The sequence below is a fragment of the Glycine max genome, chromosome 9 (genome assembly GCF_000004515.6).
Source record: "Glycine max cultivar Williams 82 chromosome 9, Glycine_max_v4.0, whole genome shotgun sequence".
In the NCBI taxonomy this organism is placed as follows: Eukaryota; Viridiplantae; Streptophyta; class Magnoliopsida; order Fabales; family Fabaceae; genus Glycine; species Glycine max.
The window spans coordinates 2,490,371-2,510,460 of NC_038245.2; the positions used below are offsets into that span (position 1 = coordinate 2,490,371).

A 20,090-nucleotide genomic window follows, 5' to 3' on the forward strand; every position below is an offset into this window, starting at 1 on the left:
AGCCCGAAATCAGTGCTTAGCAAAGCCCAAAATAAAAGCTAGGTTTAGTTACTTGGTTCTCTTATTTTTAAAGAAGGTTAAATTTGATTCTTCGGTTTATTTATTAGTTATTAGGTTTGATTTAGTTCTTTTATTTTGTAAAAGTTCAATTAAATTTTTTATTTTTTTAAACGAATTTAACGTAGTCCATTTTTTTCTGCGAGCTTCAAACATTTTCAAAAAATGTGACTTAATTTGGTTTTAAATAGGATCAAATTAAATTTATTTTAAAAAATAAATGACTCAATCAAAATTTTAAAAGATAAAGGAATCAAATTAAACCTAGAAAATAAAGTACTAGTCAATGCTGGTGATATTGCTAAATGACACCAAATTATCCACATAATTAAAATAATCGCAACAATTAGTGAACACAAAAAAACATCCTCTACCATTTTATCATTTAATTTTAATTATCTTATGACGTTAGTATAGTATTTCAGTATTTCTCCAAATACTCGATGGCAGCATGATCATTGAAAAGGGTCCTAAAGCGTATCGCTTAGCTTAGTCCCTATTTCCACCAATATCATGCGTCGAATCACGAATGAATGCATGACAAGGGGAGAGTACCTTGCCCTTTCCATTAAATGGTTGTTGAATTTTGCTGCTTTTGATTTTTCTCTCTGCAATCCTAACTACTAGTCCTATATTCAATCTTCAATCTGTTTCAACCTAATCCTATATTCAGTCCTTTTATAACGTGATTATTGATATGGAAGTATTTTTGTCTATTGTTAATATATTTGAAAAGACTAATTTATTCATTTGAAATCAATCAACCACCGAAAGACGTGCTGCCATAATTAAGATGTTTGTTTGACTCATTGTGAAAACAAAAAAATAGAACCTACGAATGTTTGAGCTTAACATTTCACTCCCTATATATAATACAATCAATGATAAAAAATTGAGTTTCAATCCTTTTTTTTAATTGGGTAAAATAAACTTCAAAGTCATTAAAATTAATCTGGAATAGGATAGTGGAAGGAGCTACTCCCTTATAGTGTGGCGAACTAAATCAGGGTTCAAATCTTGAAAAAAGTGTCTACATTTAATGTTTATAATATCTGGAATAGGACTGTGTCTATGAAGAAAAACAACACATGTGGAAAAATAAGATTATTATCATTTTGAAGTTTTTATTATTAAATATCATTTGTTTTATGGGTTTTAAAAATAGTATTACTGAAAATGAACATTTTAATTCTCCAACAACTTTTTTTTTGGACTTTAGACAATAACTAAATCAATTATAAATAGAGCTAAATACAGTGGCAAGCTTGTTGGTTTAAGCTCACATTGGCATCACCCGCAAAATAAACGGACTTCAGGTAAGGCAGTCTGCAACCACGTTGCATAACTGACGACCTAAATAGGTTGTCATGTCAAACAAATTTTAAAAACTAAAATATAAATAAATTTTAACTAATTTCGTCCTATTCAATAATATCATATGTAAAAAACCTTATTCACCAAACAAAATATCTAAAATATCCTTAATTTAATAAGAGTTTTATTTTTAACTACGTTTTTTTCCTGTGCAGTTAAATGTAAATGATACTTTAAGAAAATAATTAATTTTTAAATGAGACTATTAAAATTAAATGATGTTAACTTATTTTTTTAATTAGCATGTATATTTTTTTTCTTCTTATATTTTAGTCTTCTCAATGTAGTGTTGGATAAGAAAGTTAAATAATTATAAAAATAACAAAATAAAGGAAATATTTAATAGTAAGGTCTGAAATATAAAAATTTAAAAGTCTTAAAAATATAAAAAAGTTTGTTAGGACAGTCAAGTTGGTTTAAATTAAGAGTTTGTTTGGCCATCAATATATGATAGGGTGATATAAGAACATGATTAGAATATTATAAAATAAGAATAAGTTATACCTTAGTCTTATCCAATGCTTAATACATATTGTGATAATAACCAAATAATGATAGGTAATGGTAAGAATAACAATGACAATGATGACGACGAGGATAATAATAATGGTTGTGGTGACAGTAATGACGATGGTGATAATAAGATGATGGTGACTATGTTAGTGGTGATAATGATGATGATGACAATAACAATAATAGTGATGATGGTGAAAGTGGTGGCAATGATGGAGGTTTTTGCGATGACGGTGGTGGTACTAGTGGTGGCAGGACAATGGCGATAGTAGCTAGGAGTGACATTGATGATGATGGTAATAATGATGGCTACTACGATGGAGATGACGATAACAGTAACCTTGTTGCTTTCTAACCCAGCTATCTTACCTTGCCAATGGGGGTGGAGATAGGGAGGGAGGGAGAAAAAATAACTATCTTACCTTATTGCTTTCTAACTCAGCTTCCCTCCAACTAGGAAATACGTTAATAAAATATGATGATAACTAAATTATATTTTGTTTATGCACCACCAAACAAGTGATTACATCAAAATTATAGCCTATTTATTCTCATCATATTTTGTTCTAACCACCAAACAACTCCAAGAGTAAATAGTCCTAGAAAGTGGAAAGGTTTGTTAGATTATCATTAAACAAAAAAAAATATCATCTATGATAATTGTATTGATTTATAAAACAGAACTAATTAATTATTCACTAAAATAACCCTACTTGTAAATTTGATCAATTAAAACAAATGGCTTTCTTAGTCCAAATGTTTTACTATATATTGTTAATATGTTATTTCTAAAATTTAGATTGACTCAAATAACTCACGTTAACAAATATTTTTATTCTGTTTTAATCAATTTTGGCTCTATAGCTTAATTATAGTGACACAAACTTTAAAGCAGAATATAGAGATTCAAATAATTTTTTAGGGGGTGTTTAGAGAGTTAGCATTTATTAGCTAAGAGATAAAGAAGAATTTGGACAACTTTCTGATCACCTTTACTAAAATGGCATGCAACTATGCAAGTAAGACTTAGAAAAGGAAACCGAACACAAATAGTAACAACTTAATCCTTTTGTATTTAGTTCCACAATCACAATCTCCTTTCAACTCGATAGATAAACTCCTTCCTCAAGACGAAGTAAAGAGGAAAAAATGCTTGATATAATAATATAGCTCGTCCTTAACTAAACGTCCCCTTTCTTCCGCTACACTTCATAAATAAGAAAAGAAGGTTTGACAAAGACTTTGCTAAGATTAATCTTGAAGTAGCTTTGAACGGAATATATTATTATATCTTAGGTGGGAAATGAGTTGTCTCTTTCAATTGTTTTTTCTTATTTTATTTTTGGTATTGAGTCTCTTTCTAATTAGAAGGGATCAAAGTCAGTGGAAAAAGTCCAATAACCCTCACTTGGTTAGTGCCGGCTAAGAAGTGCACACCAAGATAGATAGATAGGCATTGAAAATTCAAACACTACCTAATTTCATAATTTAACACACTCTTATTAAATATTATCTTAATTGGTCATTATTCATGACGTATAAAATGGAAAGTTGCATGACTTTGCCGTATCTCCAGGATAGAATAGCCACCTTCCACAGAGCCCACAAAACATTATTGGAAAAAACAAATCAAAACAAAACATAACTGTTGACATGCTTAATGGTTCACATGCATGCATAATTCTTTTTCATATTGGCAAGATCGGTTTTGATAGTAGACATTTGGTTTCCTTCCAAGGTGGATAAAGGGGAATCATGTTCTCGCCTTAAAAATCGTCTGCAACTAATTGTACTAAAATTGTTTTATTTTGTGGGATATTGGGTTTTTGTTTGTTTTTTTACTTATGATATAAATCAATTAATGAAATAATTGATATTTTGATATTATGTTAAAAATAATATACCATTTAAATAAAATTTTATATAAATACTCATAAAATAAGAAAATAATTAAAAAATAAAATAAAGTGAATTTAAACTTATGGGATATATTCAATTTATTTTATTTACCTATTTTTTCTTCTTATAAGTGTTTATAAAAAAAAATTATATCATAAAAAATATTCAAATATAAAAATGGGTGTTCATGAAAGGAATAAAATTAGTTAATTTCTTCAAGTTAGTTGTGTTGTTATACTGCTTGCGAGAATAATGGGTTTCTTACCCTTTATTTATTTATTTTTCATTTCTTTTATCTTATTCTTTTGTCTCCTTCTCTCTTGTAAGAATTATGAGGAGACGCTTTAGTATTAAAAAAACGGAGGGGGGGGGGGGGGGGGGGGGGGGGGGGGGAATACCATAAAATAACGTTGAAGAAATTAATATAAAAAAAAAGTTCACGTGCTTTTCAATGATAAATGGGGATTAGCCGATTAGGAGCCGAACGGTCGAAACCAAACATTTGATAACAATTTTTTTGGTATTTTTTTTTTTTCATACACAGTGGATGGTTAATTAATTTAAGGTGATAGAATAAAAGTGGGAGCTGGAAGCATGTGGAGAAATAGTTTGCCAAGTAAAAAAGATATATGAGGTAGTTTAGAAAATAGGGAGAGCAGCATAGAGGCACAAAATATTCCCATCCCAATTTTTTAAATCCGAATGAATTAACAAAATGACAATTAAGTTGAGTTGTTTCAGTTTTTTATATTATAGTTATAATTATAATTATTATTTTTTAGTTGAATAGATTTAAAATTTCCGTACATTTAGGTACCACGTGTTACGTATAACAATTTAAAAACTATTTCACAAAAATTGTGTTAATAAGAATAAGATGCAAACATTCACTTCTGATTATTTATAACAAAAAAATGGGTAACCTAGTCAACTTGTGTAATTAACCAATTCAGGACTATGTATATATATATACTTCATGAAAGATAAAAATCGAGCACATCTATGTTATAGTAAAATAGTATTTTTAATAGATTTTTATATACAAAACAATTGAGAGATATGATATAATTAACATCAATTGTGTTATTATAGATTTTTTTTATATTGCAAATAGCAAAACATGAGAACGAGTCTGCAACATTACTTACTTGCTGTGAACATTCCATTACTATTATTATTTAGTAGCATACCAATTGATATTATGTGCTTGTAGTTTTTTTATTTATTTTTAAGACCAAAGATAAATAATAAAGATGATAATATATAATAACAATAAAGAATATCTAATATTGATTATGAATATATTAATAAGGTATTTTTATTTAAATAATACAGAGAATAAAGAAAATTTTATCATTAATTATTTTTATGTTTATTTTAAAATTAACATAAATTTATATATAATTCAATATTCCTAAAAATTATTTTTAAATATTTAAACAGAATAATTAATATTCTAATAATTATAAAAATAACAGTAAATATAAGTTTTTAAACTTTGACTTATATATATCTCCTTAATAAAAACCCTATAATTTGGTAAGGTATAGATAGGCTTAAAAGAAAGATAATTACGTAAGTCTTAAAAGAAATGTTGACAAAAGATTATTTTGTGAGCAAACGTGTATCTCTTTATTTAAATAGTTTCAAGATAATGCAAACTTTTTAACCATACCTTACAAATAATGTCAAAATCAAAGGAGATTCTTTTGGGGAAAATGTTATATATAAAATGTAGAAACAAAACTAATAGTTTTGATAACTTGTATAAAAAAAAAAAACGGAATAACACTTTACCTAAAGTTGACAAGTACTCTATCAATGCACGATCGATACATGTATTTGATGCATTAATTAATGTTTACTAATAGTTTTGTGCCTAATTTGTTACCCAATCTCGTTTAATTTTCTTACTTCAAGAACTTTTCAATTTTTTTCACATACCTGCTCAAGTGGCAACTACTTTAAGGTCATCCATCGAGCATCAATGGAATGAATCCAAATGCAAATATAAAACCATTGAAAATATTTGAAATAAAGTCATCACTCGTTATTGTAGTGACGTGCGCTATTAATTATTAGGTTGGATTATTTTCAAATTTTTTAATTAAGAACATTCACCAAAAAAATATTTAAATTAAGAACATCATGAATGAGCCCCCACATAGAGAATATGGTCCCCAATATTGAACTGTAACACTGACATGCGAGGAGGGGCATATAACAAATGCATATTATTGGATGCTCAACACGTTCTTTTCCAAAGAATCAGAATTTTAAAGACATACTGTTGAATGGATTTGTGTCATTTTAATTATGTCTAATATTTTATATATGTCATTTAGATATTATTCGTTTTAAATTTTATATTTAAATTATAATTTATATAATTTTAAAATTTATTTATTATATAAAAAATTGAAATGATTCGATCATATTTCATTATTACCTCTTAGTTGAATTAAATTTAAATTCAAACAAATACGTTCATCATGTTTTTTTTAAACAGTTCATCAGATTTTTTATTAGAATAAGCATCGAGTTAAACATATATCATGTTAATAATAACAATAAATGAGTGAGAGGGTTCAAATCCACCAATAAAGACATTATGATGTAAAAAACAAGACATTATTATTTATTATGAATAAAATTAATAATAAACCTATAAACCGTTGGGGTAGTTTTGGTAAAATAAATTGTGTTCATTCTAGGATAAAATAAACTCATAATTATTTGTTTTTTTATAGAAAAAAGATAATAATTTCTTAAAAAAGGATAATATTAACAAGTATTTCAATTAATAAATGTTTTCTAATTTAAAAATATTTTTATTTAAATAAACATTCCTAACAAATGTTTTAATTGCTTATTAAGAAGTTGAGAATAATAAATATGGTATACTACAAAAATGAATTTAAGAAAATAATATTTAATAAAAGGAAATAAATATTTATAATTTCATGACAATAAATACTTTTTTTATTAGATTTTTTTCATTTTTGTTTTGTAAACATTGCTGTAGGAGCACCATGTCAACTTTCTTTCAAGAATGAGAGCATTATTCACTTTCAAATTTTTCATTTGAATTAAGCTTAAATATTAACCATTGTTTTCTTTTAAATATAAATGTATCAATTTGCATTTGTCTTAAAAAAGCTTAAAAATGACATTAAAAAAATGGCATTAATGTTTTAATCCAATAATTACAGTACTCCATAGTCGTAGACATAAAAAAAAAGTTTACGTTGTTTTGAATTTGGAAGAGAATGAATTGACGTACCTTTGTTTTTAGAATAATTGATCGAAGTACCTTTTTCTTGGATAATTATATTTATGTCACCTGTATTTCAAAGGGATTAAAACAAATATATCCACTCAAATTGGCCTACTAATAAGGGTTTAAGTATTTTGTAGTCCTATATTAAAATTTCAATGCTGCCGTTGTAAAAAAATAAAACTAAAACAAATGTTTATTCGTTGATGAGTTTCCAAATGTAAAATATTTTATATATTGTCATTAATTTATTAATTTGTATTTTATTTAGGAAAATGTTTTTTTTAATTTGGTATGTTTAAAATTTATAAATAGTTATTTAAATTATTTTTTAAATTTAAACATAAAATTCTGTTATAATCTTTGTTAGGGTAGTTTCTGAAAAAGTCTTAAATTAAAGATTTATCAATCAAAATACATTTTGAGTTTAAATGTTAATACTTAATACCATACTCTTTTATTGGTATTTAATTTGTATTTTTTTCGCTGAATGGTATTTAATTTGTTTAATAACAAGTTTGATTGTTTTAAGAATTACATAAATAGTATTTTTTTAGATTTAATTACTGTTGTTTTTAAACTTATCTCTCGTTAACAATAGATTTTATATTCATGAATTATAAAATCTACTTATTAATCATAAGGATAAAAAAGATAAGTTTAAAAACTATAAAAATTAAATGAATAATTAGTTTTTTTAAAAAAAATTGAGAAAGTTTTTTTTTTTTTTTTAAAAAGTAGACCGAGAAAGTATGGTGCAGGTTAAGGTTCACATACTAAAATACAACATAATTTTCTTATAATAAAACTAGAATGAAGCTTCACTTGATAACAAACTAATTATTTAAAAAGATATATCAAAATATATTTTGCTATAATAACAATAACAACAATAATAATAATAATAATAATAATAATAATAATTATTATTACTATTATTATTGATGATTTACATTTGTATTTAGGATGCGCTGGAGTGTTGATTGAATAAATTTTGCAATTAAAAATATAATAAGGTTAGACTGGTTTTACACATGAGAAAAAGTTATGATAAATTTATTAATTTTATCTTAAAAATTATATTATCACCATTAAATTCTTTATATAAATTATAAAATTTCTTAAATTATTCTGAAAAACTTAGTAAAATAAGATGAAAACAACTTATTAACATATCAAACACGTAAGTAAGTTCTTATAAACATTTCCTTAATGATATTTTGATGCACTAATTGACGAATCTGAGATTTATATATTTTTAATATAACTAAAGTATCAAATAAGGTGTTAATACAGTATAAATGAACATGTAGAAACATTTTACACTCATAATACAACAATATTAAAATTAATAAGAATTGATTAAAATATACTAACATTGTTATTATAAGAATTTAATTAAAATAATTTTAATTATGATGTATAATAAATTTATTATCTTTTATATTAACTATTAATCATTAATATGATTTTTGTCTGATTAACAATATAAAAGAATATAATAAATTACAATACATAAAAATTAAATTCAATTAAATATCCTAAATTTTTACATGACTTTTAGTAGTTTTTTTTAAATACACTACATTTAGTATAAGAAATGTTTATCTTAAAAGAAAATTTGGTATCAAAGATTTTCATGTTTGACATAAGAGAATAAACATATTTTTGGACATAAAAAATTCTAAAAATATTTTATGAATTCGTTCAGAGTCATCTTATTTGACTTAATAAGATAACTTATGATAAACGATAGTATATAGCATTTTTTTAAAGCTTTTTTTTTCCTTCTAATTGACTATAAAATAAAACATATTTTATGAAAATGTTTTTTTTATTGTTCTCATGATAATTGACTAAAAGATATTACTTACTCTTTTCTAACTTTTTATTTAATGAAATTCTATTCCAGAAAATCAAACTTCAAAAAACAATTTAAAGAAAAAAAAGCAATATTAAAGAAAAACTCTGACTATACCTTAAGGAATAGCGAGAAAAAAAACAAATATTAAAGAAAAAGAAAAATAAAACCACAAAAAAAAAAAAAGAGAGTCTACGACGTTGTTTCCTTCCGGTCTGAATGCCCCGTAACGCTTCGACAACATGGATGCAGAGAAGGCACAGCCTATATTAGAAGTACAAATACAACCCATTCTTCTCTCTCTCTCTCTCTCTCTCTCTCTCACAAGCCACAATTTCAACGCCACACCAAAAATTCCACTGCACCACCACCCTCCCCATTTGTACTTTTCTTCTCATTCTCTTTCCACTCCCCTGCATTCTGCACACAATCTAGTACTACTTTTCTTCTCTTTTATTTTTTCAGATTTCCCACTTTTCTTATTCTCATAAAACCGTTAAATTTACACTCTTTTTTTTTTTTTTTTTTACCTTCTAAGGCTTTACGTGCTTCTGGGCAACCGCATAAGGTTAAACTGTTAAGGTGCTTCTTCTCTCTCTCTCTCTCTCTCTCTCTCTCTTTTTCTTTCTTTCTTTCCCTTTTTAAAAGAGACGGTTTTGTTGCTGCTACTACTATTTGGCTTGGGCTATTTAAGCCCTTTGATTCGGTTTTGACAAATCTGTTGGTTTTCAGTATCTGGGTTGGTATTTGATCTTCTTGGTTGGTTATTAGTTGGTGATTCTGCAAGTGTAAAACAAAAGAGTTTTTTTGTCTGTTTTTTGAATTTGAATTATTGTTCAGTTGATATGTTTTCTTTAGTTGACGAGGTTTCTTATGCTTGCTTGTTGTATGTGTTGGATCTTGATGTTGGAATTTTGAAGCTTTTTTTTTTGGGGGGTCCTAGGCTGTTTTCTGGATTTCTTGGTGGTTGTTTTTGAAAGTGGTTTTGTGGGTTTTTCTTCTTCTTTTTTTTTTCTTTCCCTCGTGCCTTCTTGCCCTGACCCACTCTGACAGATTATTCATGTGCTTGTCGTTTGCTATGTTGTTTTTGGGGTGAAACATGGCCGTGACTGTGAGCAATCTTAAGCCTTTTTTTTTTGTTTGCTTTGTATCTTACAAGGATTTTCTTTCTTCTGGAGTTCTCTGGATCTTTCATTTCTGGATACTTTCTCTCTCATTAACTTTGTTAGTTTCGAATTTATTGGTGAATTGGCGGGTTTTGTTTGCTTTAGTTCTGTGGTGTTTAGTAGTATCCAAACTTTTTGAATCCTTCTTTTACCCCTTTTCATTGTTGTTTTTATGTTCTTTTTAACCTTCCAAACTTTTACATACAAAAAACAAAACTTCTTGTTTTACCCTTCTACAGATATTTCTCTTTGTTTGATTTTTGTTGTGCTGGTTTTTTCAGTTTGTGAACTTCTTCAGGATTGTTTTGATGTTTTCTCTCCAGAGAAAAATAAACTTACATGGTCTGGTTTTCACTGCAGCATATCATTGAAATCCTTTTGGGATTGGAACTTGATATGATCATTTGTATTGGGGAGTAAGACCTTGTTACTTTTGCAAATGCTAAATTTTAATAGGATCAGAAGTCAGCCCAGGACAACCAGATCTATGTCTTTGGGAGGTAAGATTGTAGAACTGAGAAGAAATGGTTGTATGACGAATTCTCTGTTTATATTGAATGAAGTTTAGGTTCATAAAATATCAATCAATTTCAAAATATGAATTGAAAAGCATTGCCTTTTCTATCACATCAGTATATGATAGGTTGCACACGAGTATTTGCATAAGGTGTTTGTAAATTCATTATTTGTCAAAGTTATGCAATCTATTTCATGTTGCTTGGTTGTTTACTTATAATTCATCATTATTTCTCATTATAATTAAATTGATGTTTTAAGATTTTTTCTTCTTCTGACTTTTAGGCATGGATTACGTGGATCCAAAAAGGAAAGGCAATTTTGTTGGAAAAGTTTTTCTTGCTGCAGCATTAACGGCATTATGCATTATCATGATCAAGAGATCTCCATCTTTGAATCCCCCGAGTCCGGTAATTTTATATATTTGCATTATCATTATCATGATTTATCTTGAAGTGGTAGATGAATTATTAATAGAGATGACAGGTTATTTTTACTGTTTATCAAATTAAAGAATAATGAAGCTTGTGTACTTTTGGTTTGGTGTTTGCACTTTGCAAGTGATGGCAGATTAATATAAGAAAGAAAGAAATTAGAATAAAGAAAAATGAGGATTTATAAGGGAAATTTTCTTACAGAAATGTTATTTTCTGTAATTTTTCTATCTTTTCTTGTTATTGTTTGTATATGTAAATTGACTGCTATTTTACTCTTTTGCTCTATTTGTTGATTGTTTTATTTTGGGGCCTTTTTCAGTTTTCCATCCATGAACCAGGTGTCACTCATGTTTTAGTGACAGGAGGTGCAGGCTATATCGGCTCACATGCTACCCTACGACTTCTGAGGGAAAATTATCGTGTCACCATAGTGGTTTGCCTCTTCATAATACCGAACACTGCTGTGATAAATTTGAATGCACTTACTGGTCTGCCTGCTAAACATTTTATCTTCTTTGCAGGATAACCTGTCACGAGGAAATTTGGGTGCTGTCAGGGTTCTTCAAGACTTATTTCCAGAACCTGGAAGGCTTCAATTTATATATGCTGACTTGGGAGATAAAGAATCTGTATCCTTATAATCTTTCCTTATTAATAGAAATTATTTGGTGTTGAATTTGAACATTTTGTTGAAGCATAATGTTAGAGAATGCCCAAGAAAAGTTGTCTACTTGACTGGATATTAGGTAAATAAAATATTTTCAGAGAATAAATTTGATGCCGTGATGCACTTTGCTGCCGTTGCATACGTGGGAGAGAGCACACTTGACCCTCTTAAGTAAGTACTGTTTCAACTTTCAACCAATTTCAGGTGTTTAAGAGTGTGCACATGATAGCAACTTTAAGAAAATGTATTATGTTATTGATATTTGTTATAATTATTGTTCAGATATAAATCTGATATGATTATTTCCTTATTTACATTAGGATTGTTTCCTTATTTATGTTATTGATCTAGTTTTCTAGTTACTATTTTTTATTTAATTGATTTAGCTTGATTATTATTATCCCTACAATTAAGGGATTAGATTATTACTGTAATTAAACATTGATTACTATAAATAAACAGCCAAGGGGACATTCTCTTGAGGCATTTTAGAATATACAATTCATATATTCAAGTATTAGATATGATTTGGTTGAGAGTCGGATCTAATTGTTAGTAGAATAGTAAGTGATGTTGTCAGTGTGTAGTTGTGTATCTGATAGCAGGCCCATTACCAAGCAGATCTATGTCAGAAGAAATAAAAATGGGTCAGGGGAGGGATGGGACAGTCAGTAACTAACTGACTGACTGACTGAATAGGCTGAGTAGTTACAGGGCCTTGTATAAATAAGCAATTGTAAAATGTAAACAAGGCAAGTGGTGGGAAAGTAATAGTAATGTGGAGAGGTGCCGAGGTACTCTTATATTAACCTCCGAAAGTGTATTTGACTGTTCGGTATAGTGATTAGACGGAGGTAAATTAATAGAAGTCTTTTGGTTTCTTGAGTATTCAAATCTTTTTTTCTCTTTTACCAGTTGGTTCTATTGGTATCTTGTAATAACTCTCTTAGTTGAGGTTGATGATTAGATGCACTCGATTAGCATTGTGGTTGTTTACAATATTAATAGTTCTCTATGCCATGGAAGTTAGTTTACATAAGGTATTCAGCAAACATACTGCCCCTTTGATAGACTGTTGCATTATTGAATAGACTGACGAGTTTTGTGTGGTTCTCGTGCTGCATCCTGATGTTCCAAAGATATTTGCAATAGTAAGACTATGTAAAACTATATGAATTCCCCAATTAATTAAATCATCTCAGGGCTTTTTACTGGATTGATTATTCTTACAAGAAAATTATGTATACCAATGCATGTAAATGTAGAAAACCAGTCTTCTAGACTGTATTGCTTTTAACTTAGTAAACTTCTTGGCCCCAAATAAAATTCCTGGATACCCGGGAGGGGGGGATGCTTGATTATTTTTGTGAGATTTATATGAAATGGTTTTGTGTTAAAATTCATCTATTTCAATTCTACTTTGTATTTTTTAACATATTTTTTTGTCAGGTATTATCACAATATTACATCGAATACCTTGTTGGTATTGGAGTCTATGGCTAAATATGGTGTGAAGACATTAATATATTCTAGTACGTGTGCAACATATGGGGAACCTGAAAAGATGCCTATTATAGAAACAACAGAACAGGTGGGAAATCTAGGTGTGGTTGTATTGTGGAGTTTGGTTAAGAACTCTTGCTATGACTTTAATACACATTGGGATGTAGTATTAAAATTGATGTTCTTCAATTCCAGAAACCAATTAATCCATACGGAAAAGCCAAGAAGATGGCAGAAGATATCATCCTTGATTTTTCCAAAAATTCTAAGATGGCAGTAATGATTCTGAGGTTTGTATTTTACATTTATATTGTGGATTTTCCCTTATTTTAAATCAGATATCCTGCTGTCTGCCACTTTAATATATACATGCAATCTTCTTACCCTTGTCTCTTTGATGTCAATGTCTTTGTGTTTATCCCTCGATAAAGATTTGAGGGAGACCCCTGATATGCTTCTTCATATCAAAACATGGTGTAGCCAATCAATGGAACGATTTAAATATAACTAACTATTCAAAATTAGTTATGGTTTTAATTATTGTTTTCTCTGGGAAACATTCAGATACTTCAATGTGATTGGATCAGACCCAGAGGGCAGATTGGGTGAGGCTCCAAGACCTGAACTTCGTGAACATGGCCGAATTTCTGGTGCCTGCTTTGATGCAGCTCGTGGTATTACAACTGGCTTAAAGGTATGTTAAGATTATCATTTTTACTTTTGTGCTGAAACAGAATTCTTTGCATAAGTCAGAGAGACTCCACAAAATCCATCCATCCTGTTAGGAGATTAGTCAAGGAAATAGCTTTTGATGCATTGCCAAGAGAACATAGGGAGGAAGCCTGATCATATTTTCCAAAGTTATCAAACTTGTGATAATCTTGCTATTCCCACACACACTAAAAATCCTGATAGTCTTAATTGAATACCACACTTTTTTTATCATAAAAAAGTTTTTTAAAATCTCAATCTAATACACTTGTTTACTTTCTACGACAAATTTATATCACTTAAACCCTAGTATAATTTATATCACTTGAAAGCTAGCTGAGTGATTTTGTTTGTTTTGAAAACTAATTTTCTCCATTGTAAAACTATAATGAACCGTGCAGGTTAGAGGAACTGACTACAAGACACCGGATGGAACATGCATACGAGACTACATTGATGTAACTGATTTGGTTGATGCTCACGTGAAGGCTCTTGAGAAGGCACAACCTGCTAAAGTAGGGATCTACAATGTTGGAACTGGAAAGGGTAGGTGTTATTACAACTCTTTGAATAGTGCTTTAATAATGCAAATCCACCTATTTTCTCATGGGGAGTTTATTATTTAACATTTATCAGGTAGATCAGTGAAGGAGTTTGTGAATGCTTGCAAAAAGGCCACAGGGGTGGACATCAAAGTAGACTACCTTCCACGTCGACCCGGCGATTATGCCGAGGTGTATAGTGACCCTTCTAAGATCAACAGGGAACTGAATTGGACCGCACAATACACTGACCTTGAGAAGAGTTTGCAGGTTGCATGGAAATGGCAAAAAGCTCATCGTAACGGTTACGGTATTTCATCTGCAATCTGAGTTTCTAGCCATTCAGCCAAGCAGTTGGCCATCAACTGCTCTTTTACATGGTGCTCAGGATTTTTTTTTTCTTTTTCTTTTTGGTCGTCCTTAGGGAGTTTGGTAGTTGATTCGTTATACTTACATGTGTATTCAACATACAATGAGTCAATAATAATAAATAATATAATGCCCAGCCTCTGGTTGGTATAGCTTTTCTTCTATCTTTTGGTTCTTGCCAATGCAGCATTCACCTCACTAGAGCAAATGAAATGCAATCATGTATACAGGGAGGGGAATTGATTAAAATAATCAGTTTTTCAAAAGTTAATGTTATTATATTAGTCATTTGAAAAAGTTCATTAGTTTTTCTTATCAAAGATTAATGAACATAGGTAAAATAAACTTCCAATTCAATCTTCTGTAAGACTAGGGAGTCCTTATAGAAACCTTTTAAAAACTATTATTATCAAATTGGTTCAAATTTGAAAATTAAAACATTGGGCATGTCTGTTTTTTTTCTTTAAAAACACCTTTTTAATAAAATAAATAGTTTTTTTTATTTGTCTAAACTCTAAACTATTCAAATATTTATTTCAATTTAGTCTTCTAATAAATATTGTTGTCATGAAAGATTTTTTTTGAAGAGATTGTCTTGAAAGATTTTTTTTGAAGAGAGATTGTCTTGAAAGTCTTAATAATATATTTATTGAAATTAAGAAAAAAGGATATTTTAATAAAATTATCTCCTAATAAATATCATTTCTTGAAATACTTATTTTTTTCTTAATATGTGTGAAACAACCTTAAACATCGGTTATTTTGTTATTTTGAGATAGAGGGAATATAGTATTGGGATATTTTTTATCTTGAAAAAAAAGGTGTTATCACGTTGAATCCTATAATTTTTTTTCTCATTATTCTCTTACATGGAATGTAGAAAGTAAAAGCTAATAAAAAGGAATCTGAAAGCTACTCTTGTCTATGGGGCGGACAAAGGCCAAACCCATGATAGAATCAAAAGGAAAACAAAACTATCATATGTGGAATCAAATCCAACCAGCAAAAACTATTCACAGAAGTATCGTGAGTGGCTAAAATTCCTCTCACGAAAAATGTGCCCAAGAGAAAGCTTGTGCCTTCGGTAAGCTTGATACAATTCTTAACACCTTGATGTTTGATGTTGTGACTGCAATTTAAAACCATGATATGTAGTTAGCTTATTCAAAATAGCACGCTGGGGGAATGTAGGGCCGCCATGTCATTTTTCTCTTCAAAGCTGAGAGATCCAAAAGTCGTGCCATGCTAAACTAGAAGGTCCTCAGCTTCAAAACAGGGGATGATAATCTGAATGATTTTCGCAGCTATAGCAGGGGCCCTTTGGATTGAACCATTCAGGCAGATTCCATGAATGATTTTCAATAAAATCTGCTATTAGAGCTTTCAAAGAGAGACCAATGCTGTTGGAAAGGTTCAAAGAGGTCACAATAGGTTGAGACCAATGCTGTTGGATAGGTTGCCAGAAGTTAATATTTTTACCATCACCCAGCATCCACGAAGAGTTCTGATAGATGCTAAGGAATAAGGATGACTTTACATAGTTACGAATAACAAAGCCATACCATTGATTGTAAAGAAAGGTTTCATCTTCTAATTTTTATATATATATATATATATATATTTTATCACTATTGCAGTCTTAATTCGTTTTTCGAGTCGGTTATCATTCCGTATTAATTATCAAAATAGGCCAATGCCAATGCTGCAAATGCTAGGCAATCTATTTTACTTTTAATTGAAAAATAAAAATGCAAGAATGCAAAATTTTGGATAAAATTTAATAGAGTTTCCCTATCCATCCCCACAATCGTAATCTTGTATACTTAATACCTATTGGTATTTCTTCCTTTTCTAGTAAAATATACGATGTAAATGAAATTGTTTAAAAATTAATGTCAGATGTAGCTTTTACAACATTAAGACTCAAGTAAACCAAACATTATAAATTTGAATACTATGACACATTACCCAGTTGATTATGTTCTAAGATACGGAACCAATACAATAGCCACGATAAGGTGTAAAAATTGCATGGGAAGATCTCACACCATTCAACTCTTGAAAGAAATTCAATCATCGACACTCATGAGGAAAATGATTGTAGCGCTCTATCAAAACTTTCTTCAGCTGATGATACCCGTTTGACCAATACATGCTCTGGATGAGAAATTTTCAGCTGGCTGCAAAGCAATAATACAAGTCATTCATTGGTCAAAAGTCCTCTGATAATACGAGTGAAAGTTATATTGGACACAGTGAATACTTACCCAGATCAACAGAAGGCAAAGAAAAAGTAATGGGGGGCATTCAACCAATCAATAAGAAACAAAAAACTCTAACCCAAGTCACTCGTTAAAATTATATAGGTGATTAGCAGTAAAAATTAAAGATTGACAGATTGTGCAGATGCAAGCTATTTTTACAAAGGAAATTAGAGAGTCAGCCAAAATTACATGTATGTTGATTCCTATAAAGCATAAGGCCTTTAAACTAGAGACATTCCAACTTCAAAATAGTTTTCCCAGCATGGCTTGAGAGGAAACATGGTTTGGTTCAATATTATTTAACCCTTTGAACTGAACAAATGTGTATATAAAAATATTTCCAAGATGATACACATTTTCTATAAATCTATAAATTAAATTACAGTTCTGTGCTTGTCATTTTACCATTTTACTCTTTGAACTAGAACTACAGTGCTTGATTCAGTTATTACTAAATTTAAAGTTTCTATTAGGCAATGTGAGTTTAAGACTAAGTTATGTTCTCATATTTATACAATTGACGATAACTTGACTAATTACAATCATTCAATAATCAACACAACCGATGTTAACTTTACTAATTGCTATCATTATTGAATGATATGTTTAGAATGTAACAGCCAACAAATTCAGCATTGATATGGTATAAATAAGGTTTGATACTCCAAAGAAACTTGGAGGGGAAACAAGCCAAACTGAGAACCATGGTGTGGTTCGGATTCCAATATATGTGATCCGTGAAATATTGTTTGGTTCAATTTTGAATTCATATAAATTCTGATACTATAACAACAGGGTTTGAAAGCATTTAAAACAAATTGCTCCATCCGTGATGATCTTGGAGCTCCCATTAACCAAATACTATCACACTTAGAGCTACACATGGTTTTTAACAAGTGATATAAAAAAACACTAGTTAGGAAGACCTAGTCCATCACAAGCTCAGAGAACTGATTCTGTAATCAACAACACTTTCTCAAGGCAACTAAAGATTTAGCCAGCCCATGTATGACACTACATCCATGCTAGGATATTTTCAATTGACATACAATGTCCTGAGTGAGTGTTTACCTGAATGATTTGTTAGATGGTTTGCCGAGGTGAAGACAGCATACAACTAGATTGGCTAGAGTTTCTGGATCCCTGGCATCCTGTATAAACCACAGAAACATTTTCACCACACAATTTTCCCAAACAACAAATCACCCTATTAAATGCCATTTTAGTACAACAGCTTAAAGGTTTAAAACCAAGAGCTAGCACGAAGTAAATATCTCAAAAAATGTCATATCTCCATCTTTTCTACAATATTACTTATCACATCTGTCACTTTTTTATTTCTCCCTTTTCTTTTTTCTTTCTATCTCTCTCTCCCTTCATCTATACACACCCCAAGATGGGGTGTATGTTTATCATATCTCTTTTAAATATTCTTACAAAAACATTGATCCAATGAATAGTTGCAAAATGGGAAGACAATTGAGATTATTTTGAACTCAATCAAATCACTCAGCAATTTCAAATCTTGGACAAATTGTAAGCATGATGCAATATCAATTGTGTTGTCAAATCCATAGAAATAAATATGCAAAACATGCCTTGTTTAGAGCTTCAACCAAAAGGGTCTCGGCTTCGTCGAAGTTGCCCATGTGCATGCAGCAAACAGCCTTGCCATTCAAAAGCAAGCTGGTGGACTGATACCTCTCCGACAAATCCTGGAAGATCAGATACGCCTCCTGGATCTTTGACCCACCCTGATCCACCACCACCATCATCCAATCCAATCAATCAAAAACACCAAAATTCATCTCTTTTCTTTATCATTATCATTTCTAATTTCTAATTATAACACTTATTAAAATTATTAATTAATTAGTACCACAGCCAAATTGAGCCAGGCATTGGCGAGTTGAGTGAGAGTGTGATCTTCATCAATCTGCTGCATGATCCGAAGCTGCCTCTCAGCATAATCCGACCTATGCATCTTAATAAAGATCTGAACATTCAACGCGTGCCTTAAAAAAAAAACCCAAATAATTACAATGACGAAACTAAAACAATTAAATAAAATGAGAAAAAAGGAAAGCAAAAAAAAAAAAAGGAATAATAATTATAATTATACAGGTCCATGGTTCCACCAGCATTGGTGTGTTTGAGGGCTTCGTTGAAATCATTTTCATGGAGGAAGACGAGACCGGCGACGAGCCTCAGCGTGGCGTTGTTTGCAATGGCGGGATCGGCAAGCCACTCCTTGAGACTCGCGATGGCGGAATCCTGCGAGATTTTGAGGAGGGACGTGAGACGAGATGAGCAGGGAGACGAGAAATTGAGGGTTTTTTTTTTTTTTGACAAATGTAATTTATATATTTGGACAAATGTTAATTTGTTAGGCAGAGAGGATTGAAGGCGCGACCTTGGTGTCGGGGGAGGAGAAATAGAGAGCGAGGAGTTTGACGGCTTGGAGAGGTGTGGGAGCGTCGTCATGGATCTCGGAGATGACGAACTGAAGCTGGCCGAGGGCGATGTAGCAGCGGTGGACGAGGGTGTCGCGCTCGAGGGAGTCTTCTTGGGAGAGGTTGGTGACGTCGCCGCTGTTGATGGCGGCTTGGTACGCCCCGAGATACAAGTTGTTGCGGAGGTTGAACAGGTGGTCCGGTGTAGCCATTATTATCTATTCTCTGATTCAGATCTTGAAAATTGCACAATTCGCAAACACACGCAGATACAGTGGAAGAAAGAAAGAGAGAGAGAGAGAACTCAGAATCGCACTCTTATTGTTTCGCGTTGTAATTATTCTGGGCTGTTATTGGGCTTAATTAGACGACTTCAGCCTTGCAGTGTTTCTGGGCTATTATTAGGCTTGGGCTCCAACTTGATGACTATTGCAATCTGGGAGTTGCTATTCTCCCTCTGAATTGCTATTTTCACCCCCTA

The 20,090-nt window shown here is 30.4% G+C and overlaps 2 protein-coding genes across 4 annotated transcripts; one reads left to right on the plus strand and one right to left on the minus strand.

The window, feature by feature from the left end:
* The first annotated feature begins 9,225 nt into the window (after positions 1-9,225).
* On the plus strand, positions 9,226-15,056 carry LOC100783060 (UDP-arabinose 4-epimerase 1). Of its 3 annotated transcripts, XM_003533056.5 has the most exons (12): positions 9,226-9,415; positions 9,520-9,563; positions 10,508-10,647; positions 10,949-11,073; positions 11,420-11,533; positions 11,622-11,729; positions 11,847-11,938; positions 13,217-13,358; positions 13,466-13,560; positions 13,835-13,964; positions 14,383-14,527; positions 14,618-15,056. In XM_003533056.5, the coding sequence occupies exons 3-12, from the start codon at positions 10,587-10,589 to the stop codon at positions 14,851-14,853; spliced, it is 1,248 nt and encodes a 415-aa protein (XP_003533104.1). In that variant the 5' UTR covers positions 9,226-9,415; positions 9,520-9,563; positions 10,508-10,586; the 3' UTR covers positions 14,854-15,056. The 3 variants fall into 3 exon arrangements, with proteins under 3 accessions (XP_003533104.1, XP_014617359.1, XP_014617358.1); XM_014761873.3 differs by lacking the exon at positions 10,508-10,647 and having other exon boundaries at positions 9,243-9,415; XM_014761872.3 differs by lacking the exon at positions 9,226-9,415 and having other exon boundaries at positions 9,558-9,720.
* A 1,571-nt stretch (positions 15,057-16,627) lies between these two features.
* Positions 16,628-19,896, minus strand: COPE2 (epsilon2-COP). Its single transcript, NM_001254128.2, has 6 exons — positions 19,570-19,896; positions 19,279-19,430; positions 19,036-19,171; positions 18,755-18,910; positions 18,228-18,307; positions 16,628-17,072 (listed from the first exon to the last, which is right to left on the minus strand). The coding sequence occupies exons 1-6, from the start codon at positions 19,819-19,821 to the stop codon at positions 16,976-16,978; spliced, it is 873 nt and encodes a 290-aa protein (NP_001241057.1). The 5' UTR covers positions 19,822-19,896; the 3' UTR covers positions 16,628-16,975.
* Between the last annotated feature and the right edge of the window lie 194 nt (positions 19,897-20,090).

Excerpts from the sequence above, each read along its gene's own strand:
- LOC100783060 (XM_003533056.5), top strand. The coding sequence starts at position 10,587 with ATGCTAAATTTTAATAGGATCAGAAGTCAGCCCAGGACAACCAGATCT. Across the intron at positions 10,648-10,948 it reads CAGATCTATGTCTTTGGGAG|GCATGGATTACGTGGATCCA; the intron begins GTAAGATTGTAG and ends TCTGACTTTTAG. Across the intron at positions 11,730-11,846 it reads ACTTGGGAGATAAAGAATCT|GTAAATAAAATATTTTCAGA; the intron begins GTATCCTTATAA and ends ACTGGATATTAG.
- COPE2 (NM_001254128.2), bottom strand. The coding sequence starts at position 19,821 with ATGGCTACACCGGACCACCTGTTCAACCTCCGCAACAACTTGTATCTC. Across the intron at positions 19,172-19,278 it reads GCTGGTGGAACCATGGACCT|GCACGCGTTGAATGTTCAGA; the intron begins GTATAATTATAA and ends TTTTTTTTTAAG. Across the intron at positions 18,308-18,754 it reads TGGTTGAAGCTCTAAACAAG|GATGCCAGGGATCCAGAAAC; the intron begins GCATGTTTTGCA and ends TGGTTTATACAG.